Source organism: Hemitrygon akajei, chromosome 6 (genome assembly GCF_048418815.1).
Source record: "Hemitrygon akajei chromosome 6, sHemAka1.3, whole genome shotgun sequence".
NCBI lineage: Eukaryota > Metazoa > Chordata > Chondrichthyes > Myliobatiformes > Dasyatidae > Hemitrygon > Hemitrygon akajei.
Window position 1 is genome coordinate 30,047,133 of NC_133129.1, and position 15,383 is coordinate 30,062,515.

General features: G+C 40.0%; 1 protein-coding gene and 1 long non-coding RNA gene across 2 annotated transcripts in view; one reads left to right on the plus strand and one right to left on the minus strand.

Annotated features, from left to right (window-relative positions):
* LOC140728938 (uncharacterized) overlaps nucleotides 1–15,383 on the plus strand; it is a 70,970-nt gene that overhangs the window by 36,368 nt on the left and 19,219 nt on the right. The window lies entirely within an intron of this gene.
* LOC140728937 (N(4)-(beta-N-acetylglucosaminyl)-L-asparaginase-like) overlaps nucleotides 1–15,383 on the minus strand; it is a 37,887-nt gene that overhangs the window by 15,663 nt on the left and 6,841 nt on the right. The window contains exons 2-8 of the mRNA XM_073048049.1: nucleotides 12,585–12,738; nucleotides 10,909–11,021; nucleotides 6,077–6,189; nucleotides 5,855–5,972; nucleotides 5,671–5,746; nucleotides 1,151–1,258; nucleotides 300–433 (exon numbers count right to left, since the gene is read on the minus strand). Of these exons, the coding sequence (XP_072904150.1) occupies nucleotides 300–433; nucleotides 1,151–1,258; nucleotides 5,671–5,746; nucleotides 5,855–5,972; nucleotides 6,077–6,189; nucleotides 10,909–11,021; nucleotides 12,585–12,738 (816 nt within the window). The remainder of the gene's footprint in view (nucleotides 1–299; nucleotides 434–1,150; nucleotides 1,259–5,670; nucleotides 5,747–5,854; nucleotides 5,973–6,076; nucleotides 6,190–10,908; nucleotides 11,022–12,584; nucleotides 12,739–15,383) is intronic.

Genomic DNA, 15,383 nt, shown 5'->3' on the forward strand with positions numbered 1-15,383 from the left:
TTGATCTTGTCCCATGATTAGGCTAGGGTTAATTGGGTATGTCGGGGGTTGCTGGGGTGACATGGCTCAAAGAGCCAGAAGGACCTACTCTGCGATGTATCGCTAAAATAAAGTGAATTGATGTTTCAGCTCAATGACCTTTCATCAGAAATGTTTTTTTTAATTCCACAGGTGTTCAGCAACACAAAATAGTTATGTGCACCCAATTTCTATGATTTCAAAAAAATTCTCTCTATCTTTTAACTTTTCTCTCAAGATATGGTTTATGTCATAATAAGGCATGAATTTTAGAGACTTACCATAACTCCCAGTCTTGTTGGCACAGATTATGGCACCAAAAAAGGTTGGATGATACTTTTGGATTCTTTTAATAGCTCTCTGACATGCTATGGTTGGTTCAATGCCCACTCTCATATATTCCACAGCCTGGTAGCTAATTTGAAGGACAGAAAAGAGCAAACTACAATGAAAATCCAAACTGAAACAGTACTCTTAGCATGTTCACCAAACGTACTTTTTGAAAACTACACAGTATTTATCAGTACTCAGTATATTAATAAATGCCAACTGTTTTAATGGAAAGAAACTTTAAAAAATAATGCCGAAATTAAAATACTAGAAGCATTCAAAAGGTCAGGCAGCATCCGCAGGAAGAGAAATGGTGAATGTTTCAGGTCAAGGATTCTCCTTCAAACCCAGTTCTGACAAAGGGTAATGTTAACCCTGCCTATTTACAACATCTGACTCCTTGAGTTTGATACTTCCTGTATCCAAATCAAATATTCCACTAAAGATTTATTAGGCAGCACCGTAACGTAGCTAGTAGAGACAGTGTCGTACATCTCTGGAGACCCAGGTTCGATCTGGAACTTGGGTGCCAACAGTGTAGAATTTGCACCTTCTCCCTGTGACCACCTGGTTTCCTCAAGTGTTTTGCTCTTCTCCCACACCTCAAGGATGTGAGGTCACTTGGCTGCTCCAAGTTGCTCCTAGCATGTAGAACAGCAGAATAAACAACGGTGGAGTTCATGACAATGTGGGAAGAACCACAGATTCACATAAATGAGTGTTATCATGGACTCTGTTAGCTAAATGGACGGTTTCTGTGCTGTGTGCCTTAAACGTAAATATGCAGTGAGAAATGACATACCTTGGAAGGAATCGCATCATAACATCACCATCTCCAGTTGCCGCTGCAGCTCCTGCTGTGCTATCGGCATAAGCACCTGCTCCAGCTATTGGTGAATCCCCTACACGGCTGGGAAAAAAACGCAGTAATATGTTCAACATTGGTTTTTAAACAAAGGCACATCTGAATTGTCCATCAATATTGAACACTATCGAAAGTAATAACAGTAATACTGTATGCATTGCTCCATCAAAATTCCTGAAACCAAGAGATACTGTTCCCTCAACTAAGGGTGTCATGGTAACACCGCAGCTAGCATAATCACTTTGCAGCGCCAGCAGCACCAGTTGGTGTTATAGGACCAGGGAGCACAGCCTCAGAACAGAGAAGAGGAAGAATTTCTTGAGCTAGATGGTGGAATTCAGTGCCAAGGACACCTGTGGAAGCCAAGTCATTGGGTATATTTAAAGTGAAGTTTGATGGGTTTTTGATTAGTTAGGGCATCAAAGTTTATGGAGAAAAAGCAGGAGAATGGAGCTGAGTGGGAAAAGAAATCAACCATGATTGAATGGTGAAGCAGACTCAAAGGGTCAAGTGGCTTAATTCTTATGGTTCAATTCCCGTTGCTCTCTGTAAGGAGTATGTATGTTCTCCTCGTGACTGTGTGGGCTTCCTCCCAGATTCCAAAGGTGTACGGTTAGGGCTAGAGAGTGGTGGGCACGCTGTGTTTGCGCCACAAGAATGGCAACACTTGCACAGCTCTTGCCCATTTGATTCAACATACAGTGGCATGCAAAAGTTTGGGCAACCCTGATCAAAATTTCTGTTACTGTGAATAGTTAAGTGAGTAGAAGATGAACTGATCTCCAAAAGTCATAAAGTTAAAGATGAATCATTCTTTTCAACATTTTAAACAAGATTAGTGTATTATCTTTGTTGAGTACGATTTTACAGTGAAAAAAAGGAAAGGAGCACCATGCAAAAATTTGGGCACCCCAAGAGATTTGAGCTCTCCGATAACTTTTGCCAAGGTCTCAGATGTTAATTAGCTTGTTAGGGCTATGGCTTGTTCACAGTCATTGTTAGGAAAGGCCAGGTGATGCAAATTTCAAAGCTTTATAAATACCCTGACTCCTCAAACCTTGTTGTCCCACAATCAGCAGCCATGGGCTTCTCTGAGCAGCTGCCTAGCACTCTGAAATTTAAAATAAATGGTGCCCACAAAGCAGGAGAAGGCTAGAAGAAGATAGCAAAGTGGTTTTAGGTAGCTGTTTCCTCAGTTTGTAATGTAATTAAGAAATGGCAATTAAAAGGAACAGTGGACGCCGTTGAGGTCTGGAAGGCCAAGAAAACTTTCCGAGAGAACTGCTCGTAGGATTGCTAGAAAGGCAAATCAAAACCCCCGCTTGACTGCAAAAGACCTTCAGGAAGATTTAGCAGACTCTGGAGTGGTGGTGCACTGTTCTACTGTGCAGTGACACCTGCACAAATATGACCTTCATGGAAGAGTCATCAGAAGAAAACCTTTCCTGCATCCTCACTACAAAATTCAGCATCAGAAGTTTGAAGAGGAACATCTAAACAAGCCTGATGCATTTTGGAAACAAGTCCTGTGGACTGGTGAAGTTAAGATAGAACTTTTTGGCCACAATGAGCAAAGGTATGTCTGGAGAAAAAAGGGTGCAGAATTTCATGAAAAGAACATCTCTGCAACTGTTAAGCACACAGGTGGATCGATCATGCTTTGGGCTTGTGTTGCAGCCAATGGCATGGGGAACATTTCACTGGTAGAGGGGAGAATGAATTCAATTAAATACCAGCAAATTCTGGAAGCAAACGTCACACCATCTGTAAAAAAGCTGAAGATAAAAAGACAATGGCTTCTACGACAAGATAATGATCCTAAACACACCTCAAATTCCACCATGGACTATCTCAAGAGGCGCAAGCTGAAGGTTTTACCATAGCCCTCACAATCCCCCGACCTAAACATCATCAAAAATCTGTACATAGACGTCAAAGGAGCAGTACATGCAAGACAGCCCAAGAATCTCACAGAACTAGAAGCCTTTTGCAAGGAAGAATGGGTGAAAATCTCCCAAACAAGAATTGAGAGACTCTTAGCTGGCTACAGAAAGCGTTTACAAGCTGTGATAATTGCCAAAGGGGGTGTTACGAAGTACTGACCATGCAGGGTTCCCAAATTTTTGCTTCGGGCCCTTTTCCTTTTTTGTTATTTTTAAACTATAAAAGCTATCTCATTTTTTATCCGGATATATCTTCTTACTGTACTAGATGTAACAATGGAGAAGCTTCACTAATTCATATGTTTTGGACATGTCTGAGTCTTGAAAAATACTGGAAGGAAGTATTCCAAACTTTCTCTGTACTTTTCAAAGTAAATGTTAAGCCTAACCCTTTAACTCCCTTATTCAGTATTGTTGGATGAGAAGATGTTATTTTGGAGACATCTGATTTGCACATTTTGTCTTTTATTTCTCTTATAGTTAGGAGGATGCTCTTGCTTAAATGGAAGGATGTCATTCCGCCTTCACACGCTCAATGGTTACGTGATGTTATGTCATGCTTAAATTTAGAGAAGATCCATTGTTCAATTTCTGAATCTAGTCAAGACTTTCAAACATTGTGGGGACCATTTCCGAACTATTTTCAAAACCTTTAATTTGCTCTTAAAGTACGGATGTTGGCTGATAACTTATTTCACTATATGATAAGGATTTTTTTCCTTTTTTACCAAACAGCTTCAATCTTGGTAGTAGGCTTACATTCTTTTTTTTTTGTATAATAAAATTCACATTTCAATATTACGATTTAATTTAATTTACATGAACATAGGGTAATGAGATTGCAAGTGTGATTCAAATATAATGTATTTGATATTATTTTATCCTTTTTTTACTTACAATATATATCTTCTTGTACTCTGTATTCTTCTATGTAGAAATTAATTAAAATATTGATTGTGAAAAGATGGAAATAAAAAAGTAATGTTGCTTAAAATATTAAAGAAATGTGTCATCTTTAACTTAATGCCTTTTGGAAATCAGGTCATCTTTTACTCGCTTAGCTATTCACAGTAACAGAAATTTTGACCAGGGTGCCCAAACTTTTGCATACCACTGTAAACGACACATTTCATTGTATGTTGAGATGTTCATGCCACAAATAAATCTCATCTTTTTTAATGGGTAAGCCATTGTACAGGAAGAAGGAAGACATTTCAGAGGAATCTCTGCAGAATGTCATCAATGAGACGAAAGTGGAAGAACTGAGAAAACAGAATTAAATGAAATGGAGTTCTTACAGAATGCAGTGTGGGAGTAAACAGAACTTTTAACAAGCTTAAGAGAGTGGGATTTCAATAAGCTAAGCTATCAATATACAGATGTTTATGGTAGAAATTACTACTCCAGACAGCAGGGTCGACTTAATCTCCACTGACCATTAAGCAAGCACTTACACTAATCCTATTTCATTTTCCCCACATACCAAGCAAATCTCTTCATATTCTCCCACATTGTGAGAAATCTATAGTTTTCAGGCTAATTTTAGAATCGCATTATAATTTAGTTAACTTCTCTAGGCCCATTCAATAGGTTTGGTTGGAATTAAAAGCCACAACCACATAGTACTGTATGTTAAGCAGTCTGACATTGAAGATTCAAGATTGTTTAATGCCATTTCCAGCGCACAACTATAAAAATAATTGTCATTCCGGATCCAATGCAGCACAAAAAAAAACACAAGATAAAGAACATAATAATAAAAACCCTAATTGGTATAAATATTTTCATAAAGTGATGCTGGGCTCAGAAATGGTAAAGTAATAGCGGTGGGGGGTGTGGAAGGTGGGCTAGTAGATTGAGGTGTTGATCAGACTTACTGCTTAGGGAAAGTAACTATTTTTGAGCCTTGTGGTCCTGCCGTGGATGCTATGTAGCCTCCTCCCTGATGGGAGTAGGACAAACAATCATGAGCAGGGTGGGTGGGATCCTTCATGATGCTACTGGCCCTTTTCAGGACTTTTACAGTGTGTCTTTGATGGTAGGTAGATTTGCAATGTGGCAATAGTTTTCAACAACACTGTCTGGAATGCAATGAAGAGAGTAAACTGATCACCAGACTTGCATTTCATAATATACTTGTCCCATCAATTTAAATTCAATTTTCTTTTAAGCCTGTAATAATGATGCAAGTACAAGTGTGTTACATAAGGATCGTATCATAGATAAGCCTGAAAGTTATTTTGCCCTAATCCAATAGAGTTTGACATTTAGCATGTTGCTATAACAGTAGTCAGCCACAAATAAAGCCCAAGGTTCACTTTAGCTTATCAATATTATAGATAAACCATAACATCACTTGAGCTCAAATGGTATTTCTTCTCATCCTAATGCTACAAAGAGAAAAGAGTAAGATAAGCAAAGAAAGAAGAGACAGTTAAAAAGGAAAGGAGAAAATAATTAAGCAGATGTACAGACAGGAACGTCTTTGGTTTGAAGCTTCAACACAATACATACCCTGGAATTTTATGGATTTGACCATTAGTGGACGTCCCTGCAGCAATATTTCCAAGCTTATCAATTGCAATCATACCTAGATTCAAATTCAGAAAGTAAATGGAATCGCACACAGATGTTGCCAAAAATCTTCTCTACTTGCTCAGAGCATGGAGCGATCTTGAAAAATTAGGAAAGCTCTTACCAATCGTGTCATGGTTGTGTAAATTGATCCGCTTTCTTGGCTTCGTATGCTGTTTTGACCTCAGCGCCTTGATTGGTTTGTACGGTCCACAAGAAGTCTCAGGATTTGGCGAGACGTTCTATGAAAATTAATTAATTTCTCAACCAGTAGCATAAAATTACTTAGAAACCTTTTCTATTTATATTTTAAACCTATTTTTGTTTTGGAGAAGCTGGTACTTACCTTCCAGCTGTTGGGCTGGCAGTTTTTGCGTAGCCACTCTGCATGCAAGTGTAGGGATTTGTTTGTTGTTAACTCTTCACTGAGGAAGCCCATGTTCTGAGCAAAAATTGATGCTGTGGGGAAAATTGTAGCTTTATCTGAAATGTTTAAAATGGCCAGATCTACGAATAATATTATTAAATGCACACTAAAAGTGGACAATAGGAATTAGACAGCCAGTGATAAAGCTGTTTTGCCTAATAAATTGTGGGGAGTTGTGAACACACCAACCGATAACAAAAACCATTCACCCCTCCATTGCCTCCATATACCATCCTCACTGCATCAGTAATGCAGTCAATGTAATCAGACCACTTCCATCCATTCATTCTTCCCTCTCCCAATTCCATCAGGGAGAAGATACAAAAGGTTGAGGATATGTACCACCAAGTTCAAAGACAGCTTCTATTTCGCTGTTATAAGACTCTTGAACCAACTTCTTGTACAATAAAGAACTGCTGATCTCTCGATCCATGTCATAGTCCTTGCACCTTATCAACTACCTTCTCCATGCTTTTTCTCAAACTATAACACTGCACTCCATAGCCACTTTATTAGGTTCACCTGTACACCGGCTTGTTAATGCAAATATGTACTCAGCCAATTCTGTGGCAACAACTTAATGCCTTAAAGCATGTAGACATGGTCAAGAGGTTTAGACTGTTCTTCAGACCAGACATCAGAATGAGAGAAGAAAAGTGATCTAAATGACTTTAACTGCTAGACAGAGTGGTTTGAGTATCTCAGAAACTGCTGATCGCCTGGGATTTTCACACACACACTCTCTCTCTAGAGCTGAGATTCACAACTTTTTTTAATATCCTGGACAAATATCATTAAGCAAGGGGTCCATGGACCCCAGGTTGGAAACCCCTGCTCTAGAGTTTGCAGAGAATGGTGGAAAAATCAAAAACATCCAATGAGCAGAAGCTCTGTGGGCAAAACCACCTTGTTAATGAGAGAAGTCAGAGCAGAATGTCAAGACTGGTTTAAGCTGACAGGAGAGTGATCATAACTCAAATTATCACGTGTTACAACAGTGGTCAACAGCAGCAAAAGACCACCCGGGATTCCACTCCTGTACCGAATAAAGTGGCCATTGAGTGTATACAGGTTTCCCCCGCAAATCCGGAGGTAGAGCGTTCCTGTGAAACTGTCTGTAATCTGAAATGTCGTAAAGCGAAGAAGCAATTACCATTAATTTATATGGGAAAAATTTTTGAGCATTCCCAGACCCAAAAAAAACCTAACAAATCAAAGCAAATAACACATAAAACCTAAAATAACACTAACATATAGTAAAAGCAGGAATGATATGATAAATTTACACCCTATATAAAGTAGAAATATTGTATGTACGGTGTAGTTTGACATATCAAACTCGGGAAGGCAGCTAGCCAAAATTGATTTAGAGGAAAAAAAATCGGCACGTACACGCATATGTACGCACATGCATACTCACATACACGCATGCGCAAACAACTGCCCGCACAAGGCCTCACGGTCATTGTAGTCTTTCTCAGGGTACGTCTTTTTTTCGTAAAAGCAAAAATCCTCTTTGGTTAGCGTAAACAGGTACTAATGTAAGTCTTTCGTAACAGCGAGTTGTCATAAATCGAACGTTCGAAAAGCGAGGGCCACCTGTATTCTGCATTCTGTTATTGCTTTTCCTTTACATGTATGGAATGGTCTGTCTGAATGGCATACATACAAAGCTTTTCATTGTACATATTTCAGTACATATGACAATAATAAAACAATTATTCATTAATTCTCCCTACATTAAAACTTAACTTAATCTGCATAATTAGGATTGCAGCATATTAATTATGATCGGCACATATTTTGCCATTCATAATACAGATTCTTTCCAAGCTATTATGCCACAAATTACGCCACTGTTCTAAAGGTTATTTTGTCTCCCACTAGTAGGATATGTTAATTAACTTTCAGTAAGTTGCCATATTATTTCTGCATATTTTAAGAGTAATTGAATAAACATGGGAGCAAAGTAGATTTCGGTTAATTGGGACTAGTACATTTTGGGCCAATTAATCGGCTGCTCCAATTAGCCAAAGTTTCATGAAATAGAGATATAAAAAAGACAAACTGAGTAACAAATTATATATTTAAATGAAATACGCAACAAATTAGAACACTATCAATAATACAACAGTACAATAACACTGTATATTGCTTCCTAATAGTTAAGTGGAGGAATTCATCCAGTGTACACCACTGTGTTCTTTTGACTATAAATTAGCACAGACACCTAGTGCAAATAATAGACCGCCTTCATACAATACTTTCGATGAGTGCATCTTCCAAATCTTTATTTTCATTTTAACATTCAAGCTGATTGTCAATACCTTCAAATGCTTTGCAGTTCTTAACTTCCTGAATATTACAATTATTTTTTTTTCACTCCTAGCCATTTCTGGCATCTCTGAGCCTGAACGTTTGAAACCTCACTGAGCAAATCAGTTCTGAATTGTCTTATGCTTGTTTCTTGCCTACTATTGTGACAAAAAAAAAATCATTGCTTTTTGAACATAAACACATGCATCTGGTGCTACTTAAGAACTGTTCGCTGTAAGTACAGTGTAGTGTCTAATAGCCACATAAGTGCACACAGCTGACACTAGTTAGAAGCTGTTTGGAAACAGTCTCCCATCCCAATTAAGCAGCATAGTGTCCCAAATTATCAAAGGGAATCCCAGCTATTTCAACAATCAGCTTTAGTTCTTTAAGAGTTTTTACAAATAAAAGTCCGGCCCAATTAACTGATGGCCTAATTAACCCGAATCCACTGCAGTACACATCACGAAGCACCATTATGTTTCCGCATGTTCAGTTACCCCAATTAAAAAGAGTAAATAAACTGCAGATAATGCTGTTAGTTTAGTCTAGTCAATCACTTTCCAATTATTCATTTTATTTCAACTGTGAATTTTACTGTAAAAATCTTGCAAAAGTCTTTTAGTTGACTATTTTTCAGTATTGGTCACTCCAAGCTCTGTTGAACAATACTGGAACCTACTATCAAAGTTGACACTCCACTGCAGTGCAGATGGAGTACTACACTGCTGGTCATGCAATCTTTCCAATGTGACATCAAAATTGATGCCCTGGGCTGCCCTTTGTGTAGTACACAAAATATGTTACCATTGTAGTAAAGGTGGCAAATGCAATATTGGCATTTATTTCAAGGGGAATAGAATATAAAAGCAAGGAGATAATGCTGAGCCTTTATAAGACACTAGTCAGAGTGCACTTGGAGTATTGTCAAGAGTTTTGGGCCCCATATCTCAGAGAGGATATGTTGTCATTGTAAACAGTCCAGAGGAGGTTCACAAGGATGATTCTGGGAATGAAGGGATTAACACATGAGGAGCGTTTGGCAGCTTTGGGCCCGTACTAACTGGAATTTAGAAGGATGCAGTGGGATCTCATTGAAACCTACCGAATGTTGAAAGGACTAGACAGGATGAATGTGGAGGGGATGTTTCCTGTGATGGGGGGTAGCCAGAACTAGAGGGGACAGCCTCAAAATTGAGGGATGACCTTTTACAACAGAGGTAAAACATGAATGATCCACCCTCATGCTTAACAGTTGGAGAGGGTTTTTTTTCATGAAATTCTGCACCCTTTTTTCTCCAAACAAACCTTTGCTCATTGCGGCCAAAAAGTTCTATTCAAAAGGTTCAAAGGAATATCTAAACAAGCCTGATGCATGTTTGAAATAAGTCCTGTGGACTGATGAAGTTAAAATAGAACTTTTTGCTTTGGGCTTGTGTTGCAGCCAGTGGCATGGGGAAGCTTTACTGGTAGAGGGAAGAATGAATTCAATTAAATACCAGCAAATTCTGGAAGCAATCATCACACCATCTGTAAAAAAGCTGAAGATGAAAAGAGGACAGTTTCTACAACAAGATAATAATCCTAAACACACCTCAAAATTCACAATGGACTATCTCAAGAGGCGCAAGCTGAAGGTTTTGCCATGGCCCTCACAGTCCCCCAACCTAAACATCATCGAAAATCTGTGGATAGACCTCAAAAGAGCAGTACATGCAAGACGGCCCAAGAATCTCACAGAACTAGAAGTCTTTTGCAAGGAAGAATGAGCAAAAATCCCCCAAACAAGAATTGAGAGACTCTTAGCTGGCTACAGAAAGCACTTACAAGCTGTGATACTTGCCGGGGGGGGGGGGGGGGGGGGGGGCGGGGGAGTGTGTGTTACTAAGTACTGCCATGCAGGGTGCCAAACTTTTGCTGTGGACCCTTTTCCTTTTTGTTATTTTGAAACTGTAAAAGATGGAAATAAAAAAAAGTAATCTTGCTTAAAATATTAAAGAAATGTGTCATCTTTAACTTTATGCCTTTTGGAAACCCATTCATCTTTTACTCGCCTAGCTATTCACAGTATCAGAAATTTCAACCAGTGGTGCCCAAACTTTTGCATGCCACTGTAGGTTGGCACAAAATTGTGGGCCGAAAGACCTGTACTGTGCTATACAGTTTCTAAAAAATGATATTTCATATCAAAGGCACTTCATCAGACATAATGCTGCCTCAATCACTGTTATCTAATATTTTTGTTCTGAATACCATGAACCTTTAGATATTTTATGTTGATATGCATGCTTCTTGTTGGTGATATCATGAATACATTACATCAAGGAAATTCATTACCCTTATACATTACTATATGACTTGGGGTGTTCTAACATAGCAGGAAGCTCAACAACAATGCAAAATAATCTCTTCAAAGATGAATGAGAAGGGATTACCTGACTCCCCCACCAACAGTGTATGAGTACTGTGTTCCATCACTGCCCGAGCAACACTGATTGCACTCTTAATCCTTCTAAGGCCTCCGACTGCGCCAACCTCAATTGTGTTACTGGAGAGAGTTTTAAAAGAAATTATATCACACTGATGAATTTCCTTATCAAGCAGATTACCAGGTCTTGATTTTCATGATTGCATCTGCTGCGGTTTCAGTAAATTAGTGAGACCGCACCAGGAGTATTGTGCATAGTTCTGATCACCATACCATAGGAAGGATGTAATTAAGCTAGAGTGGATGCAAAAAAGATTCACGAGGATGTTGCTGGGATAGAGGAATTAAGTTACAAGGGGAAATTGGACAGGCCAAGAGGTGATCTTATAGAAATTTGTAAAATCATGACAAGCATAGATAAGATGAATGGTCATAGTCTTTTATCCCAGGTTAGGGGAGTCAATAACTACAGGGCATAGGTTTAAGTTGAGAGGAGAAAGATTTAAAGGAGATTTGAGGAGCAAGTTTTCATACAGAGAGGGTCAGGGGTATATGGAATGAGCTGCCAGAGGAAGTGACAGAGGTGGGTAAAAGACTATTACAACATTCAAAGGATATTTTGAAACATTCATGGTTAGGAAAGGTTTAGATGAAATAGGCCAGAAGCAGGCACACTAAATCAGGAAGTTAGCACTCAATCATCAGGATGTTGAACCAAAGAGGTTAACTTCACTTGCCCCATCACTGAAATGTTCCCACAACCTACGGACTCATTTTCAAGGACTCTTCATCTCATGTTCTTGATATTTATTGCCTATTTATTTATTATGATTATTATTATTTCTTTCCTTTTGTATTTGCACAGTTTGTTGTTTTTTTCATATTGTTGATAGCTCTGGTTGGTGCAGTCATTCATTGATTCTATTATGGTCATTGGATTTATTGAGTATGCTGCAAAGACTGGACCTCAGGTGATATATATGTACTTTGATAATAAATCTACTTTGAACTTTGAAGTTTGGATAGGTACATAAATGGTAAGGGAATGGAGGGCTATAGTCTGGGTGTAGGTCAAAGGACTAGACATAAACTAGATGGGCCGAAGGGTTTGTTTCTCTGCTGTAGAGCTCTACAAATCTGTCTGCAGATTTAGCTTTTCAAAATGACGCGGCAAAATTTTGAAGTTTTGCTCTACGTTTAACACGTGTAATGGAAGATTACGATTACGGTAGCTTTATTTGTCACACGTACATTGAAATATAGTGAAATGTGTTGATTATGCCAAAGACCAACACAAATCTGAGGATGTGCTGAGGGCAGACTGCAAGTGTTGTCATGCTTCCTGCACCAATAAAGCATGCTCACAACCAACCCCATCTTTGGAATGGGGGAGGAAACGGAAGCAGTCATGGGGAGAGTGTATGGGGGGCGGGGGGGGGGGAAAACCAGAGCAACGGGAGGAAACGGAAGCAGCGTAAAAGCAGAAATTGAAACTGAACCCCAATCTTACAGCTGGCTCTGTGTAAAGCATTATGCTAACCACTACAGTACTGCACAGAAATTTAGTCACCCTCCATGTTATTGTGGGTCATGGTAAACCAATGTATATCAGCATTAAAATTTAATTTCTAAACAGATACAGTAGATTCCCATTATATTACAGTGATCAGGCATCATTCTTACCCATTCATTATCATTGCATCCAGTGTTGTCTCCCCATGTTCATCCGGGCTTCCTCCATACCCCACGGTGCCATCGCACTGCTCGACTTCACACTGCCTGCACCCTTGTTCTACCGCATCCAGAGCTGAACCCCCAATGGCAAGAGTTCTCCATGCTAAATATAAAGCACATAGAAATTAATCCCAAATACGTAAAAAGCTGGGATCAATCAAATCTTTCCACGGGTTCACAAAAAATGTGTTGTGCAAGTATTTTGAACAGAATTAAACTCATCCTGACAATTCATTGAGAAGAAATAAAAATTAAAATATTAAAACCAACTTGCAGAGTTTTGTCAAGATACGAGGTCATGTCTGCTCACAGTCAGGGTGGGATTGTCTTTTGATATTTTCCAGTATTCAGAAAAATGAGAAATATAATAGCTTGAACATTGGTTTCTCCAACTTCATGCAATTTTCTTCCCCCCCCCCTTTCCTTTTCCATTCCCCATTCTGGTTCCCCTCTTACCGCTTCTACTCACCTGCCTATCACTCCCACGTTAGTGCCCCTCCTCCCTCCCTTTCTCTCATTGTCCACTTTCCTCTCCTATCAGATATGTTCTTCTTTATCTTCTCCACCTATCACCTCCCAGCATCTCACCATCTCCCCTCCCCCAACTACCTTCCCCCTCACCTGCCTTCACCTCTCACCTGCTAGCTTGTACTAGCACCCCCACCCCCCAACAACCTTCTTATTCTGGCTTCTTCCCCCTTCCTTTTCAGTCCAGCCCGAAACTCTGACGCTTTATTTCTCTCCATAGATGCTTCCTGACCTGCTGAGATCCTCCAGGTCTTGTATGTGTTACTCTGAAATATACAAGTACAAAGTTCTCACAGCGCTCGATGGAAGGAGTATATTTCACTTGGCTCAGGGGTCTAGATCAAGAAATTCCAATATCTGAATAAAGGATATCCCACTTAGAATTGAGATGAAGTTTTTTTTCTCTATTATTGAGCATTGTGGCAGTTCATACAAAACAGAGAGCTACAGATTTCTGGATTTTAAGGAAAATGAGGGATATGGGAACAGTGCAGAGAAAGGACATTGAGATAAGCCTTGATGCATCGTGTATTAGGTAGGCTCTTCCTTCCTTCCTGCTCATATCCTTGTAATAAATGATGCCTTAACAGTAATTGGTTCATGACACAATCAGCTAATTAGCTAATAGAAAGGAGCTTAAGAAGGGGCTGAGAAGAGCAAGAAGGGGGCATGAGAAGGCCTTGGCAAGTAGGGTAAAGGAAAACCCCAAGGCATTCTTCAATTATGTGAAGAACAAAAGGATGACAGGAGTGAAGGTAGGACCAATTAGAGATAGAAGTGGGAAGATGTGCCTGGAGGCTGTGGAAGTGAGCGAGCTCCTCAATGAATACTTCTCTTCGGTATTCACCACTGAGAGGGAACTCTCTCACTGAGACGGAATATTCCCCAGGCTGCTCCACGAGGCAAGGGAAGAGATTGCTGAACCTCTGGCTAGGATCTTTATGTCCTCGTTGTCCACAGGAATGTTACCGGAGGATTGGAGGGAGGCGAATGTTGTCCCCATGTTCAAAAAAGTTAGTAGGGATAGTCCAGGTAATTATAGACCAGTGATTCTTACGTCTGTGGTGGGAAAGCTGTTGGAGAAGATTCTTAGAGATAGGATCAATGGGCATTTAGAGAATCATGGTCTGATCAGGGACAGTCAGCATAGCTTTGTGAAGGGCAGATCGTGCCTAACAAGCCTGATAGTGTTCTTTGAGGAGGTGACCGGGCATATAGATGAGGGTAGTGCAGTGGATGTGATCTACATGGATTTTAGTAAGGCATTTGACAAGGTTCCACATGGTAGGCTTATTCAGAAAGTCAGAAGGCATGGGATCCAGGGAAGTTTGGCCAGGTGGATTCAGAATTGGCTTGCCTGCAGAAAGCAGAGGGTCGTGGTGGAGGGAATACATTCGGATTGGAGGGTTGTGACTAGTGGTGTCCCACAAGGATCGGTTCTGGGACCTCTACTTTTTGTGATTTTTATTAACAACCTGGATGTGGGGGTAGAAGGGTGGGTTGGCAAGTTTGCAGACGACACAAAGGTTGGTGGTGTTGTAGATAGTGTAGAGGATTGTCGAAGATTGCAGAGAGACATGGATAGGATGCAGAAGTGGGCTGAGAAGTGGCAGATGGAGTTCAACACAGAGAAGTGTGAAGTGGTACACTTTGGAAGGACAAACTCCAAGGCAGAGTACAAAGTAAATGGCAGGATACTTGGTAGTGTGGAGGAGCAGAGGGATCTGGGGGTACATGTCCACAGATCCCTGAAAGTTGCCTCACAGGTAGATAGGGTAGTTAAGAAAGCTTATGGGGTGTTAGCTTTCATAAGTCGAGGGACAGAGTTTAAGAGTTGCGATGTAATGATGCAGCTGTATAAAACTCTAGTTAGGCCACACTTGGAGTACTGTGTCCAGTTCTGGTCGCCTCAGTATAGGAAGGATGTGGAAGCATTGGAAAGGGTACAAAGGAGATTTACCAGGATGCTGCCTGCTTTAGAGAGTATGGATTATGATCAGAGATTAAGGGAGCTAGGGCTTTACTCTTTGGAGTGAAGGAGGATGAGAGGAGACATGACAGAGGTGTACAAGATATTAAGAGGAATAGAGAGAGTGGACAGCCAGCGCCTCTTCCCCAGGGCACCACTGCTCAGTACAAGAGGACATGGCTTTAAGTTAAGGGGAGGGAAGTTCAAGGGGGATATTAGAGGAAGGTTTTTCACTCAGAAAGTGGTTGGTG